The 25,840-nt window shown below is 41.2% G+C and overlaps 1 protein-coding gene and 1 long non-coding RNA gene across 16 annotated transcripts in view; one reads left to right on the top strand and one right to left on the bottom strand.

Annotated features, from left to right (window-relative positions):
• Nucleotides 1-22,353, top strand: part of TCF12 (transcription factor 12) — a 173,917-nt gene extending 151,564 nt beyond the window's left edge. For 7 of the 14 annotated variants that reach the window (XM_056345683.1, XM_056345680.1, XM_056345682.1 and 4 more), the window contains 8 exons: nt 3,801-3,874; nt 4,799-4,870; nt 5,612-5,818; nt 12,645-12,759; nt 13,578-13,749; nt 14,960-15,192; nt 18,260-18,413; nt 20,062-22,353. In XM_056345683.1, the coding sequence (XP_056201658.1) occupies nt 3,801-3,874; nt 4,799-4,870; nt 5,612-5,818; nt 12,645-12,759; nt 13,578-13,749; nt 14,960-15,192; nt 18,260-18,402 (1,016 nt within the window). In that variant the 3' untranslated portion in view covers nt 18,403-18,413; nt 20,062-22,353. The remainder of the gene's footprint in view (nt 1-3,800; nt 3,875-4,798; nt 4,871-5,611; nt 5,819-12,644; nt 12,760-13,577; nt 13,750-14,959; nt 15,193-18,259; nt 18,414-20,061) is intronic. The other 7 variants (XM_056345688.1, XM_056345693.1, XM_056345687.1 and 4 more) reach the window with 5 other exon arrangements.
• Nucleotides 22,354-22,496: 143 nt separating this feature from the next.
• Nucleotides 22,497-25,840, bottom strand: part of LOC130152321 (uncharacterized) — a 38,530-nt gene continuing 35,186 nt past the window's right edge. Inside the window, exon 6 of one of the 2 annotated variants that reach the window (XR_008822949.1) lies at nt 22,497-23,766. This is a non-coding gene — a long non-coding RNA (uncharacterized LOC130152321). The remainder of the gene's footprint in view (nt 23,767-25,840) is intronic. The other variant, XR_008822950.1, reaches the window with a different exon arrangement.

The raw sequence follows: 25,840 nt of genomic DNA, 5'->3' as shown, positions 1-25,840 counted from the left end.
AAATTATTTAACGTTTATACAACAGTCTTGTTTGCCCATTCTCGGTTGTTTAATATATCCCTACAGCTTTCTGGCTGTTGGTCACTTTTTTTTGCAAGTGTGTTTTGCTTTTTATAAAAAAATAGAATAAACTTACAGTGAAAGGTGTACAGAATGAGCTTAGCTGAACTCTTCTGTAATCTACATGAATAAATTAGTAAAGTTATTGCACGCAAAATGGTGTCATATACATATGTATGTGACTGTGCATATCTAGATACGCAGTGTCACTCAGAAAACTTTCATCGTTCATACTTCACACACATTTAATGGACACTGTTCTGGTTTTCTGTGGACTTAATGGATTAATGCATATCTGACAGGGCATTCCTGAGCAGCTGCTTTGGGCATTTTTTTTCTATAACTGAAAAATCCATGTTGACTTGAGTAATGATGGGATTAATGGGATTTTTGATTTAGTGATTACAGTTGACAAAAAATGTTTTGTGTATCTGTGTTGTACTGAACAGGCAGATCAGACCAGAAAATTATTATTATTTTCTTTTTAACATCAAAGTAAATACTGAAAATACTTTGTGGCTGGAAGAAAGTTCTGACGTTTCAAAGTATTTACATTTTTTAAAGAACCCTATTGGAGTTCCTGATTAGATACCACACCTTATTTTGTAAGCGTGAAAGCACTAGCTGATTTCTTGTTTCAAAATGTAAATTTGAGATCCCTAAAGTTTGAGTTTTCCCTTTGCTGTTGATGCTTTTGTTGGAACCGGTATCAAATGTAAAAACTCTCCAAAATTTTCACGTTGATTTGTATTCCCTCTTCTGGATTCTGATGGCTAAGATAGTAGTAGATGTAAACAAATAATATTGAAATCCTTGTCAGGCGCAAACTTAGCATCTGCTTTACAGTTCTAACCTCCCACCCCGCCCCCTTTAATTCCGGTGATATAGAATTTATCAAGCCTTTGGTAAATTGCTCCAGTAGCTAATTACCTTCATTTATGAATCTGGACTTTTATCTTTATTCCCAGATGAGTAACTAAGAACACAGTGAAGCACAATGTAAAGTAATTACTACTATATTTATTGCTATTTATACTCCTGGTTGCCATTTTCTGTCCTGACCCAAAAAGTTATTGCAGATAAAACAAATGTTTTATGTATACTAAAATAATATATTTTGGAGCATTTTAGCCTTCATTGTGGTTTTCCTCTTTTGCAGTTCTTTGTTTATTTAGCATTCTTATTATTATAGATATGACTAAGTCATAATTTACCTATCCTTTAATTGTAAATTACAGTAGGAGCACTGTATTTGCAATTTGAAGTATTGAGAGACAGTAACTTAAAATGAGACACTTAAAGTATATCAGCTCATGTTTGGCTATTAAATGGCTGTTACATTACTGAATAAGGACTGATGACATTGTTTTACTCACTTAAGTAAAAGCTTTGAGAGTAAAACGATGGAAAACCCCCAAGTATTCGGAGACAATAGTGTGTGTCTCATCTTCCCTGCCCTCATTTAATTTCTAATTTTACGTAAACATGCGAGAAGCTAAGCTCTGGGCATAGTTTTAATGATTCTGTATATGTATGTGAGGTTTATATACGGATCTGAATGGTGGGAGCCTCGGCATTTTAAGAATCCTTCTGCCAGGATCAGAGGTATTCAGAAGGGTTTGGTGGGTTCTGAGGATGCCAAACCAGCCCTCGCCGACTCCAGTGTGCATGTCTGTTTGAAAGGGGAGCTGGAGGATTAGTGTTGGGGAGACTTAAGAGCAGGAACAATACTACAGTGATTACTATCGATGACCCCTGTAAATCCGAACACTTGCCTGGCTTATTTGTTTTTTTTCATGCTGCTATGTTGGTGCTGCACTAAAAGCTGCAGTTGTTAATTGCAGGGCTTGTGGTGCCAGGATGCTTTTTAACATAATTGGTGGATTTCATGCACAAACTTCTAGGAGGGGGGGAGCGGAATGAGAAAAGCAGGAAATCGGTGCCATCTGGCAACCTGCGCAGACATGGAGACAGTGCGCCACCGCTCAGAAAGAGCACTAGCATGACTAGAGGTGTGATTAAAAACTGCAGGTTGCAGTTGGGTTGTCCGTTTGAGTATCGCCTCCCCCCTTTTCTTTTTGCTTCCTTTGTGACGAGTCCCACTCAGGAGTTTTGTTCTGGGTTTACATTAAGTAATAGTACCTTTTGTTGTTTAAAAAAAACCCACCAAACTCATCAGACTAGATGCACAAGCGTTGAGTCTCCTGCTTCTTTTCTTAACTGATTGCCTTTCTGCTTAATATTCAGCTGATGCTTTATTGTAGGAAGTAGTGCACTTAGTCCTGTTAGTTGTGAGCACTCTCAAAGCCTTGACTATGGTCTTGTCTCTGAAAACCGAGTTTTAACCGGAAAAAAAATTTGAAATTACACTGAGCTGAAATGTTATAAAGTTGTTTCATTAATGCTTTGCCAAAACAAGCGGGGCTCCAAGCATTGTTCCCAAGTTCAGAAATGACAGTAATGCAGAGGGAGACTACAGATCCAGACCCAGAGTAGCTGTGTGAAGTGAAAATTGGTAATTATACTTACTCACTGATGTTGTTATATTTTAAAAGAGAAATCCAGCACAGTTATGGCAGCCTTGGGCTTTTATGAAATTGGAGATGGTTTATTTTTTTTTTAATTAGAAAGGGAATATTTAGGTATTTTAATAGCTCTGCAAGCTGTACTGTTTTTGTTAAATAAAACCCTTTCTTTAAAAGGTAACTACTTGCAGCTCTCTGAACAAAGGGACTGTAATGTTGTTAAACCTTTTCCCAGTTTTCCAGACGTACAGCTCTGGCTGTTATTGAAAGAACAAGCCCACAGGCTCTTCCTTTAATGAGCTGCTTTGGATTGTATGTCCATAATTTATTAATGTAATTGCTTTATTATTACATTTGTATGGCTGAAAGGAAGCTGTCTCTAATGGCCATAGAATTTCATGTAGTATCTTTATAAAAGATGCATTATTAGTTGGTGAGAAAAATACATGTTGTACTACTTCAGGCTTTGTTTTAAAAGTACTGCTTTATTAGTTACTGCATTTCACATCTAGTAGTTTTTAAATTTGACATGGTAATTGGGTGTACTTATGTCAGATTAGAATGGATATGTGTTTGAATTTGCAGTGTATAGGTAATATGGATATAATTGTCGATTTGTTGTACAATGATTCTTTAGCTGCCAAATTACCTTTAAATATATCAGAAATTACAAATGGGAATAACTTGAGTGTGGTTTTACCCCTCTAAACTTAGAATGTGTTGTAATCTAAAATGGCATAGTGTAGAACTAGACCAGAGAAAGGAAACTTTTAGACATATATTAACTTTTCTTATTTAGTAGAGAGGTGTCATCAAAATGGTTTTCCTGTTACCCTTAATTCAGTGTCATCTTTAAATATTTTTGTTCTGTATTTTAACACTGTTAAAGATATGCCTACGTATACTGAAAATAATCTGAAGAAGAAAGAATTCAGCAAGCTTTTTATGGTGACATTGGCAGAAGGCAGGTATTTCAGATACAGCGTGTGTGTGTTTAGACCACTTCTTAAATGTTGAACTACTTCGAAGATGTCACTGCTATAAAAAATACCCCTCAGTAAGGCAGAATGAAGGCATTTGTCCTGCTTTGTATACCCATATGTTAGCTTACCTTTACGCAGAATATGGTGATTTTAATTACATTGAGAAATCCTGTGTCTCTGCTTCCCACTTATGCTGCATGAATCTGTGCGTTAACCGAGACAATTTTGACAGGTGCCAGTCAGTGGTCTAGGAGTGGAGGACAAGCCCCCTCGTCTCCAAACTATGAAAACTCTCTACACTCCTTGGTAAGAATTGTTGAAAGCAACATAGTACTTCTTACTTAAGAGTTGAAGGCTTGGTTTTGTGTAAATCCTGCATATCATTAAAGGAAACAGTAGGATAGCATTACAAATGAATTCTTTGCTAACAAATGGCCTGTTCAGTTGAACAATATAAGACGTGCAGGGTGTGTCTTTCACCATCTGTTCCTTGGGCATCAGGCTTCTGTGCTGAGGACAGCTGGTGCTAAAGCGCTGTTATGAGATTCTGGTACCTTTTCACAAATCCATAGCTAATTCTTATCTAAAGTTCAGTCTGGAGAAAAGATAAAGACTTCGTGCCTTTGCATTTACTTGTCCTTCCCCCTCTCTCCCTGAAATGTTGGTCTCTTGGGCTTGTTTTCATTACACTGTCATTCAAGTATTAAATATGTTTTATTTGTAATTATTATTTGCTATTGGGGAATGTTCATTTATTAATTAATGAAACATTTTACAGAAAAACACACAGGAAATAATCTACAGTATTGTAAATCTTCTTTTGAAGATTCAGCAGAGGATTTAAGTTACTGACTTCTTAAATTTCTGATACAGCGTCGGGAAGGAAAGGGGAAAAAAATGGAGGGAAGGTTTTGATTACCTGTTAATACTTCTAGTTTCCACAGATGTAATTATTTTTTTTCTGTCTAACAAGAATAAATATAAGCTAAATGAGTTTTCTTTTCTTCAATATTTTTGCAATTAAGTATATAATTGATACGTACATCTTGGAATCCTAACATAACTGCAGTGTTAAATATTAGCCTCTTCTTATCTTAATATAATCAGATCTCTGTTGCATTAACTTGACTAACAATTTATTGCTGACATGCACATCAGCTGTTTCCTCACCTCTTTTTTGAATTAATCTTAACCTGTGCTTTGCTTCCTGTTCTGTCTTGACTTTGCCAGAAAAATCGAGTTGAACAGCAACTTCACGAGCATTTGCAAGATGCAATGTCCTTCTTAAAGGATGTCTGTGAGGTACTATTTCACTTTAGATGGTGCCTTTTTGTGTTTCAATTAATGCTTCCTTCAGATTCCCCATTAAAAACTTAAATTAGTGTAGCATATTGCCCACCTTTTGACTCCCAACATGCTACTGTTTCTCTAGAGAGTTGCAATGTCAGAATTGGTTTTGCTTTGGGGTTTTTCTGCTGTGTCTTTTTGTTTTTGTTTTTGGTTTTTGTTAAGGGAAGTAATTTTAAGACAGACTTCTCTGCAGTAACATACAGAACTCGCTTTTATTTCTGAAATATCTAATCTATTTAAAGATCCATTTTAGAAAATGATAACTTAAAGTTTTGTCCAGTTTTTTTGTAATACAGGTTCTCAAAAAGCCACTGCCTCTCTTAATTGTTACCAACGTGGTGAGGCTGATTTTATGATCATGCTTTCTCGTCCTGTATTAGATAGCTTATTTTGTAGCACTTCCTTTTTTCTTGTTCATGCCATGTAATAGAAGCTGAGTAACATTAACCTTATAATAAGCTTCACTTTAAAAGCTGCCACCTATTTGTGGAATGAATGCTATCTCGAGCAAAATCTCCAGATATCTTCTCTTTTTCCTGTTTGTTTGTAGTGCTGGTAGGTGCTTTCAAAGTCTTTTGAAACTGCATTCCATCTTCTATCTTTAATATCTCCGAGGTAGAAACTGTTAACGGCATAATGGGTCTGCAGATGTGTTCAGTAATGGCTGTTACTGTCCCTCTTCAATCCCCGTAGCAGTCGCGGATGGAGGATCGCTTGGACAGACTCGATGATGCCATTCATGTACTACGAAATCATGCTGTGGGGCCTTCCACAAGCCTATCAGGTGGCCATGGAGATATACATAGTTTATTGGGACCATCCCACAACGGGCCAATTGGAAGCCTGAACTCAAATTACGGAGCATCTAGCCTTGTAACAACCAACAGACAAGCATCAATGGTAATGCTGGTTTTAAACGCGGTCTTTATGCAGGGCAATTACAGCTGATGGGTTTAAATTGACTTAGAGCTAGTGAGTTGGACTGTAAGATCAACCTTTACCAGGAAGAAACTATTTGAGACTCTTGTGTAGGAAAAGATGGCAGACAGCTTGCACCTGCTGTGGGTTTCCAATTAAAGGGTTGAGGGTTGGGGGTGGGCAGAAATGAGGGGGAGGAGAAAGATGGGAAAACTTAGCTTCGGCCTGGTCAGTGGCCCATAAAATCCTGCTGTGACCATATGCAGAAAGCTGAAACTTTCTGCTGAGAGCATTTCAGCTTATACATGCATTTTTTCCAGATGTGTAATAATTGGCAGAACAGTTTTCTCCTTGAAATGGTGAATAGGGAGATTGAATGGGAAAAGCAGTCAAGAAGGACTGAATTTCAAGTGTTCTGGTCTGGAAAAGCTGTTTATTGTAAATTGGAACTAGTCTTCAATAGCAGATGCTGGCAGAGGACTGGGAGGAAGCTGGTGGAATGTGGAACCATAGTGTGCGCAGGCTCAAAATTTGAACTTTTTTTTTTTCTAAATGAAAAGGAGTTTGAGCACAGCTGTAGTGTAAGTAACAATGAAAAGGAAACAACTTTCAGATTAATCCCCAAGAAGAGTGAAATAATTCAATCCATCTCTTTTAGTTTCTTTAAAACCGTGAACTGTTTTGAAAAAAACGTTGTCGAGCTTTTCACAGATCAGAAATATGTTAAAAACATTATATAGTAAAGGAAATCTATTTGTGGCATTACTCACTTCCCTTTTTCTTCCTTTTCATTCCTCCCTTCTCAAAACTGCTTAAAGGAAAAAGAGCTTTTTAGAACATGCTTATTTTAGTGGTGCCATGTGTTTGCATGTTTACAGCGTAATTTTAAAGACCAGTTACATGCTGTGAAATTTTTTGTTATAAAACAGATTCACAGCTGGGTACTGTGTGATCAAGGCAAAATTTCACCTATCATCAAAATAATTAGGTACCCCAATTGCTGAAGGGTTTGTATTCTATAAAACAGAATTAGTTCCAGGCTCTCCCATTCGCACGTCACACATCCATTTATATTAATTTCAGAACCACTGCAGTAAACATCAAAAAGAAGTGGTTACTTTCTATACACTGCATGTGTTTGGGGGCTTTTGGGGGAGGGAGGTACTTTCCAAACTCATAGCCAACTTTAGGTTTCTATACAAGTTCACAGTTACTTTTAGTAATGAAGGAAGTGATACATAAATACTTTAGAATATTTTCTTAATACTGCCTCATTTAATATTTAAAGAATGTTGTTAAAGGGAAAGTTCTGCAGTGTTCTGGGGCGGACTGAAATTTAGTCATGCAAAAGAAAACTTTTTTCCTAGGTCTTAATGATGTGGGGTGAAGTGAGTGACTGAAATTGCAGTGGCACAATCGTTCTCGATCTGACTTGTGGAACCTCCCGATATTGCTAAGCCAGATACAGTCAGATGCAGATAGTGCCAAAATGTACATAAAAATCTCATGTTTCTCTTTTAAACTAAGCTGTGATAAGTATTTTATCAACTCAGTTTCCATTAAAATAGGTGACAGTGGAAAATGACTCTCCAAATAATAAAGGTTTCTCGGCCTGCTGTAGTTTAATTGACATTGTGTAACTTAAATGTAATACAGACTTGATTGATCATCTAAGGACTGAGCTGCAGTTTTGATTGAGGGATGCTTGCTGTCTGCTAGAAATCAACTTGGATTAGGCAAATGCAAAAAAGATTTGCTTTTATATTTCATCCTCACTGGGTGAAATGAGCTTATAGGTCAGTTTTGGCTTGGAAAAAAAGTGAGTCAGCTAAAGAATTTCTCGGATTAACCTTGATTTTGCTACATCAGAATAATTGGCTCCAACAGAAGGCATCCTGTCTTGGCCTTGCCCACTCCCCAAAGAGAGCCCTTTGACATCATTTGCAATTGCAGGAGCTCAGCATGACTTAGGATGGAGTCCTCGGATATGTGCAGAGCAGAGGTTGGCACATCTGGCTGCAGTGGAAACTGGTTTATTAGTGGTGACGGCATTTCAGTACTGCTCCCCAAGTATGAGCCGTAATTCTTAGAGTATTCAATAATCAATTAATGTTAAGCTATGCTTGCTTACTATTTGTTTTTCTTGAAATAGCAGATGTAGGAGAGCAGAGTATTTGACGCACCACCTGAACTCTAAGAGCTAGACTTTGTTCAGGAATTAAATACTACTTCACTGTAGAGGACCTCCAGTAAATGTTAAGAAATAGTGAGTATTGGCCGACATAATGAGAATCGTCAACATTGGTAAGGGTGTTTAGCTGTTTTTGTTTGACAGGCTCGTAGGGTGTTTTGGTCAGGAAATGTTCATTGGGATTCAGCACTAAATGAAACTTCCTTGTCGAGGGAGGGCGAGATCTTTATGCAAAACATTTTTGTTCTTTAGGAAAAAAATAGAAAAAAAAAATTTAATTTCCCTTGAAGAAGATGATCTTGGCAGAAGGAGCTCGGAAATGAGTAATTTGACTCCTTTTTATGTAATTAGTGTAACCAGACATGGTTTTATTTTAACATTTGCTTAATTTTTGAGCCAAATTTATTTTAAAACTCCAGTTGACTTCATTTCCTGCTCTCTGTGAATGGTCTTGTTTTCTTTTTAGCTGGGCTGGCCATTAGACTTACTCAAATAGATTTTTAATATCTCAAACTCATCAAATATTTGCTAAGTGGCCTTTGAAGTTGATTTGTATTTTATTTCATGTATTATTGAAGAGTTAAGAACTAATACTCTTTTTGTTCTTATTCAAGCTGCTTTTTATTTCTCATTGTAATACAATGGAAAAAGAACAGCCTGAATTGATTAAAAATAAATAAATAAAAGGCCTGGAAACTCAGTTAAGGATGAAACTCAATCCCTAAGTCACAGGGGTTTTTGCAGGTATAGCAGGAGTCTAAGAAAATCGGCGATCACCCTGCGTCTGCCATACTGTAGAAGCACCAAAGGGTGGTTGAGGTGGCTTTGCTGCCAACGCCAACCTCTGCTCTTGCTCAAAGCTCTCCAAGTATTGCTGTTTCTCCACAGACAGAACATCCTGCTGAACTTTGAGCTTTCTTGAGGTGTAAAACTCTTGATTCCAAAGCCCTTTTCGTTGTCTTAATTGGGCTCACCTTAGTTAAAATGATGTTATTGACTGTGGCCAGATCGACCAGCTAGCATGGCTTGGAAAGTACATGTATCTATAGCAAATATGAGCAAAGACTGATTATTTTTTTAAGTTTTTTTTTTCCTAGTTCTCAAAAGCTGTTATTGCTAAGAGCTGAAAATCAATAATCAAACTGAAGCAGGAGATGAGATGCAGAGCCAACGTTACCAGGACAGAGGCTGTCCTTTCCCCATGTGTCACGTTCAATTCTCCTGCGTGCAGCAGTGTGTCAGCAGTTGCCATGATTTGTCTAGTTCTTACTTAGTTCCCAAAACCACTTGACTGGTTTTCTGGTTTCAGATCCCAAATGCTGTCACTTAAATCAACTGAATTAAGTTCTGCACTCGTACTTTTTTTTTTTTTTTAAATGTACAAGTCTGAGCATGCCTGTGGGTTGTCCTGTGTACAAGTCGGTGTTGAAATGCACAGAAGTAAATGCAGCTCACTTGGTAAGCGGCCGCAGCGCAGCCTGGCATGCAGGGCTCTCCTTTTTCCCGAGCTGTGATTTATTGAGCTGTAACTTCTTGGATTTGCCGACAATCCTAAATATGTGTCAGATTGTCATGGTCTAGAGAAAATACGCAAAGGTGAGTGATTGAAATATGTTTTTAACAAACGCCGTGTGCAACTGACAACTTCAGTTTCGTGCCATCCTTTCCATTTGTCTTCTGTTTTGTGTGCCCGAGCGTGCTTGGGGCTCACTGTAGAGGGATCATGAAAATCAGACGAGGTTAGCTCGGGGAAGAGGGAATGTGCACCCAGATCGTTGGCTTAGGGAACCAATCCTGCAGGGCGTTGCGGGGGGGGGGGGGGGGGGGGCGGGGCATGGGGCATGCAGCTGTATGCTAATGCAGCCCCACCCCGCACAGCTGGAGTGTCCCCAGCTGGGACTGGGGAGCAGGGAGACAGAATCCACTGGGAAATGAAATCCACCAGGAAACGAGAGAGAAATGTTTGTGGGAGCAGCGGGGTTAGGAAGGGAGCGGGGGGCCGGCAGCTGCTGCCGGTAGCACTCCCACACGTATTCTGCAGGTACTTCCCAAGTATTTTTCCACTGGGAATGGTTATAGCACTCGTAGCAAAGAGTGCCCTGTTGCCAGAGAGAGGGCCCGAGAAGCTTCGGAGCCCCAAGGAGGTCCCTGCCCATGGACATGCACTGCCCCAGCCACCCTTAGTGCTGGGAAATGATTTGACTGAGAATTACTTACAAATAATAGTAATAAAACATGTCGCAAGCTTGTTTGTTCTGAAGGCGTTGGAGCGGATGGCATAATATGCCTTTCAGAAGACTTGCAGCCCAAGGTTGCACTCCATTGAAATGCAGATGGGGGAGAGCCTCTTACTCGGGAAAGTGGGAGTCGGGAGTCCAGGGAAAGAAAAGCAAACTGCATTTTCTAAACTCGCTGTTTAAGATACTGAAGATCCAATTTGGCACCTTGAAGCTGTCGCTGATAAGTTGTGCTTTCAGGGAACAGAGCTCCTGGCCTTCGCACAGGGATACAGTGACTTTCAGCAGTTCCTCGGGGTTGGGATTTTGTGTTTGCTGGTTTGGATTTTCTAGTACATCACAGATCAGACATAAAAATTCACGTTGCAGTCAGTTTTGTAACACTTGTGCTCTTAAGAATTCTGTATAAATCTTGTTAATCCAAATTGTATGCTTTGTTTCAAAGGACTGGAACATGGACTTGAATTCAGGTTTTATTTCTAATTATTTTTTGCCTTTATCAGAACTGATGTGCTAATCCATCACTTTTAGATTAGCTCTAGATTTGAAAGTTGCCAGGGTTCTGGCAGCTGCTACATTTGTACACAGCTTTAAGAAATCTTTGAGTTTTAGTAGTAGACTTTGGAACAAACCTGGCCCTGAAGTGATTAATAGCCTGTAGCTTGAATAAAAGCACCCTCATGTGTTAGGACTAAGCATGACCAGAAGAATATAATAAAACACACAACCTGCGGGGCAGAATTAGGGAAAGACTCATCTTTGGAAGTTCAGCGTGGAGAATGAGTTTCACGTTCCCACTGTAAAGTTCTGTCTTGCAGGCTGAAAGAGTCAGGCTCCGCTGCTTACTCTGAGTGAATTCATGACATTTGCGAGAGCTGAGGTGGCTGTACCCATAGCAGAACTTCGCACAAACAAAGCCTGTTACGCACAAAGGGAGATAAAATACACTTTAAATAGCAACAGATATTCCGCAGTATACAAGAGGAGATTTTCTGCAGAACAATAGATAGAAATAGCAGCCCGGAATGACCTCATGTAAGTTGTGGGTTGTCGGCACGGGGGGGTGTCCCCCTTTCCTTTCTTGTTCCTGTGCGTTAGCTTACAGGAACGAGTGTATATTAAACAAAGGATAAACTTGCATAAGGGTATTTATCTCTCTCTGGGTAAAACCCATACTAAGACATGAAAGGTAAAAGCTGCATTAATTACTCAAGAGGGATTCAAAGCTCAGCAGTTTACTAGGATTGAAGGATTTATTGAAAAACAGTGGTTCTCATGTGTAACTCCAGGCAATAAACCTATTTAATTAAAGGCTTAATCTTCTACTTGACATGTTTGCTACTGTTCCAATAAAAAGCTTCATCTGTAGCCAGTTTTTGTAACTATACAAATAATAGCAGAATCCCTCATCTTTGTTCAGTTTTTTAACTGTTTAATTGTATTATGTTGGTTATATTATAAATATTTAAAGGACTTTTGTGTCTTTAGGAATCAAAAGCTTTAAATGACTTGCGTTCCAAATTATTTAAATATAGGCAGTGTGTCTTTACCTCTTTTTCAAACAAAAGAATATTTTTTTTTATAGAGGTTTGCATTGCTAAGTGTTCTGTACTAAGCAGCAGGATTCTGAAGAAGTTTCCCTTTTTGAGCTAGGTATGCGCACTTGTAGCTGTCTTACATCACGGAGCAGATTAGACAATACTGGGAGAGGTGGTAAGAACAGTCAGATGCCTGCATTATTTTTGTGTGCTAAGATTCTGTAGTGGGACTAAACTAAATGTGTTCAGCTGAAAAAGGATAAAAATGAGAAAGAAGTGAATAAAGTAGTATTTTTGTATTAGATCCAGTTCTTTCTTAGTCCTCTTTCAGTGAACGAGAAGTGAGGAGGTGTTATCTGTATCTTTTATAAACAGATGTGTCTGGATCTCTATACATGAGCGTAGGGCGGTACGCACACTTCTCACATGCGGGAAAGTCCATCACTCCTCATGATCTTTTAAGGATCAAAATGTTGTAATGACTAGACTTGATAGTTGTGTTAAAGCCATCAAAGGTTCAACAAATCCTGTGCCCTTCAGGTCTAAATCGGGGAGACAGTTCTGTGGTGTTCTGTGGGAAAATATTGGAAAAAATTTTTGCTGGGTTGCTATGTTATTGCAAACAGGTGTTGGTCACTCTTTGGAACACAGCTTAATCCAGTGCGGTGTAATCGAGTCGTTCAGTGTAATGGCATCTTTCAACTCTATCTTTCCTTCACTGGGCTAGAACCTTAACTCGGCTCTCTAATCCAGCAAATACTTTAAGTCTTTTAAACTTCTATTTTTGGACTATTTCTTTGAATTACTTCTTTAACAGAAATCTTTGCTTTGCTTTGCTTTAGGTTGGGACTCATCGGGAAGAAAGTGTCAGCCTGAACAGCAACCATTCAGTTCTTCCCAGTACAGTTTCTGCTCAGAGCACAGAACTAAATCATAAAACACAAGAAAGCTACAGAGGTAACGTTCCAGGAATATGAAATGCTGCACAGGATCTGCAGTACCCCAGTGAGGTTGTAGATCTTGGTAAACTTGCATCGATACAGGGGATAGGGACATAGATAATGGTGAGAAATAAAAATTAATTATAAATCCTGTAAACCACCAGGGATTCCAGCAACAGTTTTGAGGGCGCCCCTGTGTCAGACTTGTCCCAGTGTAGTTTCAGCAGAAGACTGTGCGTTACAGCCACATTCTTCCAGCTTGAGGAGCCGTCACGCCATTTGCAGTACTGCAGCCATTTCCCAGTCAGCCAGGAGGGTTGCGGAGTGAGCTGGCCAGATCCCAGTCTGGCCAATAAAAGGAAGTCGTTCACACAGGTGTTTACAGTTCCCTCCCTTTCCGGCCTGAAGAAGCAAGCTCTAGAAAGCAGAAGTCAGCTTACGTGTTAGTCTGCTTGCAGCGTTCAGGGAGGTGTGCGTTGCGTGTTTGGCCTAAGCCCAAGCCTCCGTGTCACTGCAGCTCTGCCCTTACATTGCAGCCCAGACGTGAGGCAGGTTTCCTTATGCTGTCACGGGTCCTTTTGTCCTCACGGTGGGTTTTGTAGCTTAAGCTGTTACTGCTCAAGCTGCCCTGTGAATTACGATCCCTTTACCAGCCCACGGCGTGTGTCCAAGTACGGCAGCATTAGCAGGATTTCTCCTGTGGCCCGAGCGTCGTTCTTCCTGTGGTCTTCCTAGAGTTCTGCTTGGCTCTGGCTGCTCATTGCGGTATCTGCTTGAGATTCTCTTAAACGTTTCATTCCTGTGACACTCACACCGATCTCTGGTTGCTTGCAGCATTGTCAGGTGGCTTACAGAGCCAGTCTGTGGCTATAGGTCCAACAGAAATCAAGTCTGAACATAAGGAGAAGGATGAAAATATCCATGAACCCCCCTCATCGGATGACATGAAATCAGATGATGAGTCCTCCCAGAAGGATATCAAGGTCTCATCTAGAGGCAGAACAAGGTGGGTTGCTGACGTGATGTGGGGAATTGGCGCTTCGTTCATGCTCTGTAGTGTGGTGCCCTTAGTTTGATAAATGTATTTCAAGGTTTTTGCGTTAACTCGGTTCATACATTAATAGGCGGCTGCACCAGGTAAATAGTTTACCATATTCGTATCTATTTAAATATGAGAGAGAGGATTTTCTGGGAAAGTCACCTGGGAAGGGTGCGTTCCCTTAGGTTAGTGCGTTGTCTGATACCTGCCAGTAGATAGAAGCAGTAAAAGATCCAGAGGGCCCTGCCCAGCGCAGAGGATGGGAGCGCTGGAATCCTGCAGTACTGTGTACCTGGGCCAGGGCTGCGCACCTAAACGTGAGCCCGTGGTGATGGAGAGCGGCAGCCTGACTGATAACTGGCTGGGGTGAATACTGTAGGCAGATGCCCTCGTTACACGCTCTGTCCTTTCCCAAGCCACGGACAAAAAACCTGGAGCTGACGCCAGGTAAAATGCTTCTGGGTCTGCCTGCTAGGCCTGAGGCACAGGTGCTGAAATTAGAGGTAATGAGAATGAGAATTTTGCAGCCACAGGCGGTGGAGTTGGTACCGTTGCATGTGTCTAATGGCATTTTAGTCTATTAATTTTAGTAGAGCAGGGGTGCCATTTGTATCGTTTGAAGTGATACAAGAATTCTAAATATAACTGTTTAGCTCTACACTGGGTATTAGAAGAAAAAAGTTATTGGCCATAAAGTCTTTAACAAAGCTAAAACTTTTTAATAAGCACGTGAAATGGAAAATTACTTGAATGCCTTTTTGTATAAGCTGATAAATTAAAAACTACTTCTTGTTTGATTTGTTCTTCACCTGACAGGATGGCTGAGAAGTCTTAACTGTTTGAACATTCATCAGTAATCGAGTGAAGTGGTAGCTTGGGCACATCTTTTACTTCAAGGGGCATTGTGTTGCCCCTACTTTTGCCAGAGATGTTCATCATCTGTAGACGATATTCTGTGGGTATTCTTCAGGCAGAAACCATTTAACATTTATTTTCAGGAAAAGGCAGGAACAGCAAGAAGCACTGGTACTTAATCTAAGTATGCTTCAGTATGGAATAGATTAAGTGGGAAGAAGTTTTAACTTCCATCAACTTGAAAATTTTGAATGAGCAGCAGGATCACTTGTTTGAAACACCGGTGATATTTCAATGTACTTTCATCTTTACTTTCTTGCAGCAGCACTAATGAAGATGAGGATTTAAACCCAGAGCAGAAAATAGAAAGAGAAAAGGAGAGAAGAATGGCAAATAATGCTCGAGAACGTTTGCGTGTACGAGATATTAATGAGGCATTTAAAGAACTTGGCCGTATGTGTCAGCTTCATCTGAAGAGCGAAAAACCACAGACGAAACTGCTTATTCTTCACCAGGCTGTGGCAGTCATCCTCAGTCTAGAGCAGCAAGTGAGAGGTCAGTAGCCCGTCATCGCGCAGGGGCAGTTTGTGCGGTGGCTTTGTTGGTGGAATGGTGTCAGTCTCTTGAAACCTGCACAACTAGATGCACGAGTTACTGAAAGTGTTTGCTGTTCTGTAACAATGTTGAGGTTCTTCAGGAAAAGCAAAGGATGGCTTTTTTTTAAAGAAAAAAGGGGGAGGGGTTGAGGGAAGAGGGGAAGAGAAAGTGGATATGAGGTTTCTATAAAAATATTGATATGTCCTGCTTTGAATGGTAACGAGCACTTAGTAGTACAGAAGCTTTAGCCAAAATAAGAGATCTATTTTAAGATGAACCCCAGATAATTGAAATATTAAAATGCAGTGAATTTAACAGTGCTTACTTGGGTTTTTGGGTTAAACGTAGATGGAGGAGGAGGGAGGAAACCTGCTTCTACTTTAATTGAATCAGGGCTGGTTTTGCCTGTATTTTCTTACCCCGATTCCTTTACATTTTTCTGAGAAAGAATCAGTCTGTTGGTAGGTGCAGAAGGAAGAATTCTTTGTGCAGTTCAGCTGTTCTGTTCTCATGCGTTGGTGAAGCTACAGTTGATTTTTAATCTCCCTTTAAACTTGGGTCAAAGACACTTTGAAGCTCTGAGGCTCCTCACTTTAACCTGGTCAGCCCTGAAGCGATCCAGCAGCTGGGCTGGGCGATCCCTGCAGGTCCCTTCCAACAGAAGGTCAGTTCTGTTCTGTGTAGCTGGCACCCGCATGGGTGAGCATCCCCACGTTCCGCTGTTCTGGCCTAGTGACTAACAGTCTGCCTCGGTGCCTCACCGATGGAAGTGCAGCGAGTGACTGGAAAAGACTTTCAGATGTGGATGATGTCAGCGGTCCTGTTCGCTTAGTGTACTGCTACGTCTTTGAATCGCTGATGTCACTGAATGCTGTCAGTATTTTAGCGTACCTTATTTTTCCTTCCATTTCCTAATTAGTTAGTTCCTTGCATTTTGCACAGGAGATCAAAGCAATTGTTAAGCATTTATTGAAAGTGACAGAGTTAACAACGCAAGCTTACTACGTTGTAGTAAGGATGAGATGGTGTGTTTGCAGGCAGTTTTACTGACCCAGTTGTTAGTAAGCTGCACGCTGCCGGCAGTAGGCCTTCCAAGGCAGGCAGAGCAACTCGTTGGTCTGCAGATGAGACACCAGCTAGTGCCATGGTAAAGCCCCATTTGAGCGTCTCTTAGACTTTGATCTTGGGAATTGTTTTGATCTGAAGATGTTTGTCATAGTCTGGAAGATAAGGTTGAGTGTTAAGAGATCAGAATACCATTAATCAAGTGTGGGTTTTAATGTTTAAAAAGCACGGAGTCTATCTCCCTGCTCTTGCAGATTCTGTCATCCACAGAAAACTCTGTGTGAAAATTAATAAAATCACTTCTGCCTTGGTCAGAATTTGCTTCCAAACCTTACGTGTCTGGTAGAAATCTTTTTCTCCAAGCAGTGTAAATTGAGAGCTTTTCCTCCCGCCCATTTCCATCTCTTCTTCTGCTTCCCGTGTGTGTGCGGAAGCCTGTCACAACCACACCGTGCCTCCCGTGAGCGGGGCCGTTCCCCGTTGTACCTTACCCGTCTTTCTTTGCACCTGCTCCTGGAAGTGACTGACCGGAGGAGCTTTGTGTGGTGCCCGGAGGAGCTTTCACCAGCATATGACAGAGTTGCATAAACAATATCCTCTCGCTGCTGGTAATGAAGCTGCTCATTTTGTGATTGGTGCTATTCAAAACGAAACATTTCAGATTTTGAGCTCTAACTGTAGGCAGGCATTTTTCTGTTTCCTAAGTCGCTGTGAATTAACTTGCCTTTCAAAGTTTCCACGTAATTAAATCTTCTTTAAAACTTCAAGGCAAGCTACATTTAAACAAAGAAGACTGTGATTAAGAAAAGTTAGCGGGTTTCTTTTTCCAGTAGACTCTTTGGAAGTGCTCATCCTTAGGAAATGCAGTAGGAGGCTGTCGGTAATGACTTGGGTGGAAGCAGAATTAGCAAGTCCGTCTAAAATTGCGTCTCTCAAATTAGGTAGATTCTACCCCGTGTGAAGGGCACAGGGGGCAGCAAACCGCAGTCACTAGAGGGAAAGGGCTTGTGCTCTCTGCTCAGTTTTGGCCGTCTCCTTATGGTTAAAATTGTATCTGCAATCTTAAAGTGCAGAACAGAATTCACTGACAGCTCAAAAAATACCTCAAACCCGTTGATTAAAATTCAACATGTGGTGGTAGAATACATTAACGTGCATTTTGTGTGTCTTTTTGGCCATCGCAATTTACATCTCTTGTATTCTGATTCATGAGAAGGCATTTTGAAGAACAGAAACCACTGACTTTTAGAAACTCATTATTTGAAAACTAGATCCAAATCTACATCCATTGAAGCTAATTGGGGAAGCGGAAACATACTGATGGGACTATCATGATAGCTAATGCACAACTGGCTGTTATAAAGTACTGCTTTTGATGTGAGAGGAAATACATTTTTTTAAAAACAATCCTTCTGCTCTGTGTGACTGTGTCATATTCTGCTGATTTAAGCGAGGAGGGCACAAGATGATTGCACAGTCTTTAGGGTATGAACGGAACTATGGACTTAGAACATTGTACCTCCCCCGTTCCAACAGTGGGCTAATGCTTAAAGAAAGTAACATTACTGAAACCAGCGTGGTGTCGGTGAGGGTGGTACAACTTCAGCGTACCAACAACACACAGATCTCTGGGTTAGTCCATTGTAAGTTACAGACAATTCTCATTTTGCACTGTAGCCACTTCTGGTGACCAGGGAGGCACTGCTTTGAAGGTGTATGTAGGCAGCTGTAAAGTTTGTTTTGTTCTGGGGTTCACTTTTTTTAAACACCGGTTTAGGAGATGCCTGGTGGGATTTTCCATAGTGCTTGTCTGCAGCTGTAGGCACCTGCATTTTAACACAGGGACGTCAGTGCTTAGCTAGAGGGAAGCTGTGTAGCTGTTTCTATTCCAGCGGTTAATGTATCAGTATTCCCCTTGGTATCAGCGTGGGGGATGTTAAGAATCATTTTTCCGTTACAGAACGAAACCTAAACCCTAAAGCAGCCTGCCTTAAGAGAAGGGAAGAAGAAAAAGTTTCTGCCGTATCGGCAGAGCCGCCAACACCACACCCAGGAAGCCACCCTGGCCTGAGTGAAACTACCAACCCTATGGGTCATATGTGAACACCAGCCAGGTACGTCTGTGTCTGCAGGGGAATGGCTCTTGTCCTTTTTAGTGGCTAAAATGTGGGAGATAACGAGATCGGTTTATTCTTAGTTCCTGAGCTGCCACTGGCACCAAACTTCTCTGTGCTGCTAAGTGCTTTCAGATCTCTCGGCATAAGCAAAAGCATGCAGATTTGTTTAGTTTTATAATAAAACAAAACCCCGAGAACTTGTCGTTAAAGTCTCTTTGTTTCCATGCATTGTTGCCAATGGCTACATCTCTTGGCTCAGGTGGCCTTCTTGGCATGACATCAGAGGATTAGTTAACAGCTTGCTAGATAAGCCAACTATAATAGAGATGAATTATACCATCTTTAAATGGTCTAAGTATCACATTAGTTCATTTAAAAATCCGCATATTGTTTCCCAGTGCTGATGCAAAAGTTAGAGGCTTCTCATCTCCGAGAGCTTTGCTGTCTGGCTGAAGGCCAGTCATTCTGACTGCTGTCCCTTGCCCAGCAGAGATCGGCAAATACCTGAAGTCACAGTCTGTGTTAGTGCGGAGAGCTCAGGTTTGGAAAGCAGCGTTTTCTGCTTTGCTCACTAAATTGGTGTTTCCACAAGCCCCCTGTAGGCCCATACCCAGCGGTTCATTTAAAACATGCTGAGGGGGCGGCCTGATGGGAATCTGCGTCTTCTGGTGCGAGGACGTGTTGGTGGGTTTTTGGTTTTTTTTAGGTATCTGGGAAAAACTTGACTTTGAGAAGAAAAACTTGTGAGTATTCCATGTCTTCTAAAACAGTAGAACTGTTGCCACTTTCAAAAAGGGGGAGATTGGGCTGGATCCCCTGATTTTTAATCCATCACTCTACTAAATTTTACAGTTTGGGAGGGTTTTTTGTTGTTGTGTATGTAGACTTTTGCTTCTGTTCTAGGTTCAGGTAGAGGCATGCATCTTGCCAGTGTATCCCGTGGAAGTTGATTATTCCCAGCGTTCCTTAGAAAGCAGTGAAATGGCATTTAAACCAAGCCTTGTTTGGGTCAGGGCCTTTTCCCCATCCCTTATAGGCAGCTTCTTCATAAAGAAAGCGGGTTTCCATTTCCAGGGAACAGGGCGCTTTGAACTTCCTTTGTTTCATACCAGAGCAACAGGCTACTTCTAAACAGTCAGATAATTCTTGGTTTACAGCAGCCTGTAGTCAGTTCTTGCCATAATATTACAGTGAACCACTTTGAAAAGTTGATTATATCTTTGCTTTCTTAATAGCAGTAACTTGTTAAGGTGGCTGAAGTGTGACGTTGGTGTGAAAAGGCTGCACAGGCCCGTTAGGTGCGCGGCAGGGTGCAGCGTCAGCAGCAGCGATTGCACTGGGGACTGGCTGCTGCTGGTTTCAGAGAATAAAGTCAAACACAAATCGGGCGTCTGAGAGCTGTGGTTATCCGTTCTCCCAGATCCAGAGGGTCCAAACAGAAGGTTCCAGAGCGTGAACTGTGCAGTATATCATATCCAAGTGTCTCTGGGAAGGATTTCCAGGCCTCTCAATGTGATTTTTCTTTTGCACTTAACAGACTAAAAATGCTGTGAGATACAGTTTAAACTGGTTCTCTAGTGCTGAGGATAGGCTTCCTACTGATTCGTTTCCTGATACTCCTTTTTTCTTCCAACTTCCTTTCTAGATTTCCAGAATTATTGGTAGGATACACAGAAGGTGACCTTTCTTCACAAGGACACAGACAACTAAGATTCTATGAAGACACAAACCTGACAGGAGAAAACACTTGAAGCAAGAAACCCAAATGCAATCTTATGATCAAAGCTACTGGTCAACACCTGCATCAGGATTGAAGATACAAGATCTTCAGACAGAATTTCAGCCCATGGGATACTCTGAACATATCATTCTGTTGCAAGCAGTGTGTCGCTTCTGCACAATCAGAGACTGTTGTGATCTCTCCACTCATTGTGGAAGTTGCCTTGTGCCTAAACTGAATTGACAAATGCATTGTAACTACAAATTTTATTTATTGTTATGGAACTGTAAAGGTCTACATATAAAGGGAAAAGTTAACATGTTAAAAGCTGATAAAATTTCAGCTGGATGCCAGCATTTACTAAAGCTGTTCACATCAGAGAACAAAGCAGTGACAACCGTCGTCGACCCGTAGCATTCCCAGCATACCTATTAGTGTCTTAAAAAAGGAAGGGAAAAGTCTTTTGTTGTCCTTTCCTCTCCTTTTGCCATATGACTAGTGTTTTCCATGCAATAGGAAACTATTCCTTGGTATAGCTTTTTTTTATGTTATTTTTGGTCTCTGGTAATCTGAACAGTTATGGTCATAGTTACCCTTCCACACTGAGCTCCGTGCGTCAAGCCCGGCGAGAGGCCTCCTGAAGGCTGCAGGCAGGAGCAGCGCTGTGACCATAACGTTTCTTGGATTTGAAAAGTGATTTTTATTTTCCCTCAGGCTTTCCTCAAACATTTTTTTTTTTCTAATTATAAACAAAACCTTTTTAGGCTTCTAGGCTTCATAGTAAAGCTTGTAACGTGAAGTGTAAATTGGGTGGGGAGAATCTACTTTGTTAGAGTTGCTTTGTTTTCCGAGCAGTAAGTACTACATATAGTACATGTAAAGTGTTAGCTGTACGTAAGCACAAAATGCATTAAAATACAAAGGAGATTTTTTTTCAGGCTGTAATTTTGGTGAATAGTAAAATCCTAAATTCACCGTGGCAGGTAGTGTGATGATATAACCACCAGTATGGTGGGCTTACTTATGTAATGGAATATAAGAGCAATGGTCACCAGTTTTTCCTTACTGTATACATTAATTATCTTGTCATTTTTGTGTGGCTTGTCAGTGGAGAAAAACCCAACAGCGTGAGTCAAATGCAAACGGATGACCCCTCCCAAGCCATATTAGCATTAAACCTTTCAATGTTTCTCCACCAGAACAGTGTCCATCAGTATTCCTTTGTCACAGGTGTGTTGAAATGGTTAAAATCCCTTTGAACTTCCATGGCAACTGTCTTCCACTGCAACGACCATGGGAGGAAATTCCCGAAGCCAAGGTTGTCTGAGCGATTGTTCATATAGTGCATCTTTCATCACTGGCAATCGGTTCACACGCAAAACAGGAACAAACCAGTAATTTTTATGAGGTAGTTTAATTTGAAAGAACAAAAGATGGGTTCTTAAACTAATGAATTTAAGCTCATGTTTTGGGTGGTTCCTAACAAAACAGTTTGTGGAATTAGTGGACTCATTTCTATTACTTTAATTTGCATATATCATCAAATAACACCTGATTATATCTGTGGCCTTGTTCTTCATTTCAGTGTTTATCAGCTAAACAAATTTGTTGCTTATGACGTGTGAAAGTGATCACGTGCCACTGCCTGGCCTTTTTCCTTCTAAGCTTGTTGTCTTTTTGGCTATATTAGACTTTGCAGTATGCCCAGAAGCTTTCCTTCATAAAATAGAAAGAAAAAAACATTTGGCTTATTTTTCACTGTAGCTAGTCTTTTATACAATAATCTTGTAAGAAAATTTCTTGAATTCTAAATATTACTCTTTCTAGATTTTTGAAATCGAAAAAGTTTTCAGTAAAAAGTTTCTTACTTTATTTTACTATATTAGGTAGTAAAAATGTAGGGTTATTTACCATAACCTGTTCATTAATATCAGAAATTTACAATAGCATTGTAAGACCATAGTAGGGTTCTAGCATACCGTGTAGTACCTATGGAGTATTGTAAGAGCTAATTGTCCGAGATGAATTGCTTCTCATCTTGTTCTCCAGTTTCCATTGTTGGTTTATTGCAGATTTGTACCCTGTGTCAAATTTCAAGGTATTGCTGATAAACCTTTCCAACCAGCAGCAAGAAGTTCAAAACAATTTCTGTCAATGTAACAGAAAACACTATGTATATAACATTTATGTAGCAATAAATGTGCCATCTTTTTTTAACATGGTAAATCAGTGAGTTTTTTAAATTTCTCTCTCCTCGTAGGTAGTGTGTGGCTTCAAAAACACCAGCAAAACTAGCTGCTGCCTTTATCTGAATAAAACCGCACGTACGCTCGAGGCACGCAGCGTCAGTTGCAGGCACAAGAAGCGTTGCTGCTCCCCGTGAAGCCAGTACCGCAGTGGCCGGCGCACGGAGGAGGAGTGGTGCCTGCCCTGTGCTTGCCGCAGCGCAGGACGGGGATTGCCCAGGCAAACAGCAAACGGAGCAGCAGCTGACCCCGTGGGCACCTGCCTCCCGCTGCATCTCGCTCCTTTACTTTGCCCCTCGAGATCAGTTTCTGGGATCTGAGCCCCTTTTGTGCGTTGCAGTTCAGTGCCGAGTTGGTTCCGAGTTGATGAGGGCATTCTGTGTAGGTCTTGTGAACGAAAGAGGAGGGGGAAAGGTCTGTAGCTTAAGCTTTCTTCACATTACAACTTTTCTTTCTGGGAGTGTTAACAAAAGAAAAAGGTGTACAGTGTCCATGGCGTACACAGAGAGCGGTGATGTCTTTATGCACAACTGTTCAAGCCAAAACCCTCCAGTAACAAGCAGACTTTGCAGAAGCTTGGGTTTTTCCAACTCTTCTCTAAATAAATAAATGTTAGTCGGAAAAGCACATCAAAGACCAAAGCAAACGGAGAGCTGAGGGTGTTTGGATGTGGTGTGTGTCAGGCAGTGTGGCTGCCGCGTCCAGCTCCTGGACTGTCCTTCGTAACCTTAGAAAACGTAACGATGTTGTGATCTAGTTTACGTTGTAGAAGACTTGTCAGGGTGCATATACGGCCAAGTGTTGCTGATGTGCTGGCGCTTTTAGCACAGGCAAATCTCTAAGAGGGGAGGTGACACTCAGCTGGTGTAAGTATGTCTTTAATAGCAGCAGTGGAAGAGATGCCCTGCTGCCTTCCCCAGCACACATACTTAATTCAGTAATAATTCTAAATCCAGCCTTTGAGCTTCCATCGTCACTCCTCTCCCCTTTTCTGAACAAAGACCTGCTACAAGTTAGTCACTTCTTTCAGAGAGAGTAAAAATGGCATTTTCCCCTTCTTCATCCTTCCTTCACCAGGCTTCTGTCCTGTCTCCAGGTACTTTCAGACCACAGCTCCTTAATCTTTTTTTCTTTTCTGTTTTCCAATGGAAGGGATGCATGTTAGGATACCTTTGTTAAATACAATTCTGCTAGAATGAGCATTTGGAATCCCGTAGGAAAGCTTTACCGTAAATCTGAAGCATTGGGAAAGGCTTAAAATGGACTCCACCTTTTCCTCCGGCACTGACTAGATGCTGTTACTAAAAGCTGAGTCTGGATTCTTTATAGAAGAGTTAACATTTTCCCAAGAATTAATCAACATTAACATTTTCCCTGTCGGCATCTGGAAATGATTGCAGAACAAAAATAAAATGCAACAGTCTGTAAAAGATGACCTAGATACTGGACGGTAAACTTTGGTTTTGGTTTGTGACACCGATACCTCACACTTGCTAATGTACCCAACCTGTGGGTACCACGGTGTCCTGTAAGAGGAAGGAAGCGCCCCAGTTTGGAAGCCTGGCAGCCGTTCAAGAGTGGGGTTCAAGGCGGCCCAGCAGGAGTGAGCAGGCAAGCTGGCACCTCCGTGCAGACACCATGTGGCCACGCGAGCCGCAGTGTCGCAGGCCGGGGGTGGAGGGTTGCATCCCTGGGGAGAGCCTCAGCCCTGGCTCCTGCCTTCCTGCTGCTCGCCTGCCCAGCACAGCGAGGGAGCGGTTCCCCGGGAAGGGGGGAACTGGTGCTAATGGGGGGGTGCTACAACCCGCCCTGCTCTGCCTGCCAGGTTTGTGCTGCCGGAGCCAGCTCCGGCGGGGGCCGTGTGTGGGGGGCGGAGGGGACGCGGTTTGTACTGGTTTGCTGGAGTTCATCCGGCTACCAGCCTGGATGCCGTTGCACAATACTGGGAGTTTATTCCCAACTTAAGGCACGAATATACAACCGGTCCCGCAAGCAGCAGCCTGTGTGTGCAGCACGAGAGCGCAGCTGGTGCAGCTGCTTGGTGGCAGTCACCTGGCAGTGTTTGTGTTGGCCCTGGGCTGCTCCAACCTGCGTGTGTCTGGGCTGTAAACAGGATTCCTTTCAATTCTCTCCTAATCCTGACATTTCAAATGTTTTGATGCAATTAACATCTGTTAAATAACAACTGATTAAAAAAAAAAAGTCATAAAAAATTATACCAATACCAAGTGACATTAAAATCTCTTAAAATGTTGATCATAACTGATCCTGGAGGGCAGATCTGTTAGAAAGTCAGTGGCTGAGCTAAATACTTGGAATTCTGGTTATTTCAGGTAAACTAGAGAAACAAGAATGGCAAGGCTTTTGCATTTTCAGGAGAGACCTGCTGTGTTTTTAACATTATCAGAGGCCAAAGGAATTAAATATGAACTATCAGTCAGAACAGTAACTGCTGCCAACTGTGGTTGAACAGATAATAATTTACAATATTCAAATTCAAAATTCAGTCTTATGTTAGACGTGGACTTCAGAAAACCATGAGAAACCTATGCCGATCCTACAGACGAAGCTCTTTCTTTCCATCAAAGCTCGGAATAACATACTAAGTTACATCTGTTTTGGAAAATTAAACAGTTCAGCTCTTTTAAAAAGAAAAATCCAGGAGGAAATTATTCAAAGTGAATGGACGTGATATTAAACTCTTGTACATACAAACACACCAGTATCTTGCTAACTTAGTAATGCAGATTTTTGGCCCTACTTTCTTATTTTTGTGCTGAGGCTTTTTCTGCCCTCCTTTGCTGTGGTTTAATGGCTAAGGGAAGACTCTTGGAAATGCCAGAACAGACTGATTTACTACTTTGCTGGATTTCTTATTTATATACAAGTAAGTTAAGTGGTTCCTTATACTCATCTGACACAATGTCGCATTAAATGCACATCCTCTGTGTCCAGGATGCAAAAAGGCAACAGAAGCACTTGCGGTGCAATTGTAGAAGGTCAGGCTTCTGTATTCAAGTACAACTAAAGAAATTTCATGAAAGTAAGTCTGTAGCAATCACTATAAAAGTAAGTCCAACACTCATCTGTAGAATGAGATGTCTGAGGAGTAATTGCTCCACGTTTTACTCTCCAGCACCCATGAATGGGCAGAGATGATCAGAAGCATTCGCTTATCACAGAAGCAAATTAATCACTAGTCCTAGTTTGTGTATTTATTGGAAAGACACCAAATAGCCCATTATTTGCTGCACAACCAGATTAGGTGCTCCAGACTACTCTCAAACATTTCTCTCTGACTGCTGAAATAACTGCTTTCAAAATCAGGTGAGTTCTTTGGGGCATTTGTGGGCTTAGTATTTATTGTATCGGCATCATTCACCCAGACTAGAACCTCAGTGTGCTAGAATGCAAAATCCCCATCTGAAAGTACCGAAACTTGCTCTATAGGAGAGAAA

The sequence above is a fragment of the Falco biarmicus genome, chromosome 7 (assembly GCF_023638135.1).
Source record: "Falco biarmicus isolate bFalBia1 chromosome 7, bFalBia1.pri, whole genome shotgun sequence".
Lineage (NCBI taxonomy): Eukaryota > Metazoa > Chordata > Aves > Falconiformes > Falconidae > Falco > Falco biarmicus.
Note: the sequence above shows the minus strand (reverse complement) of the source record. Positions and strands in the feature narration are given on the sequence as shown.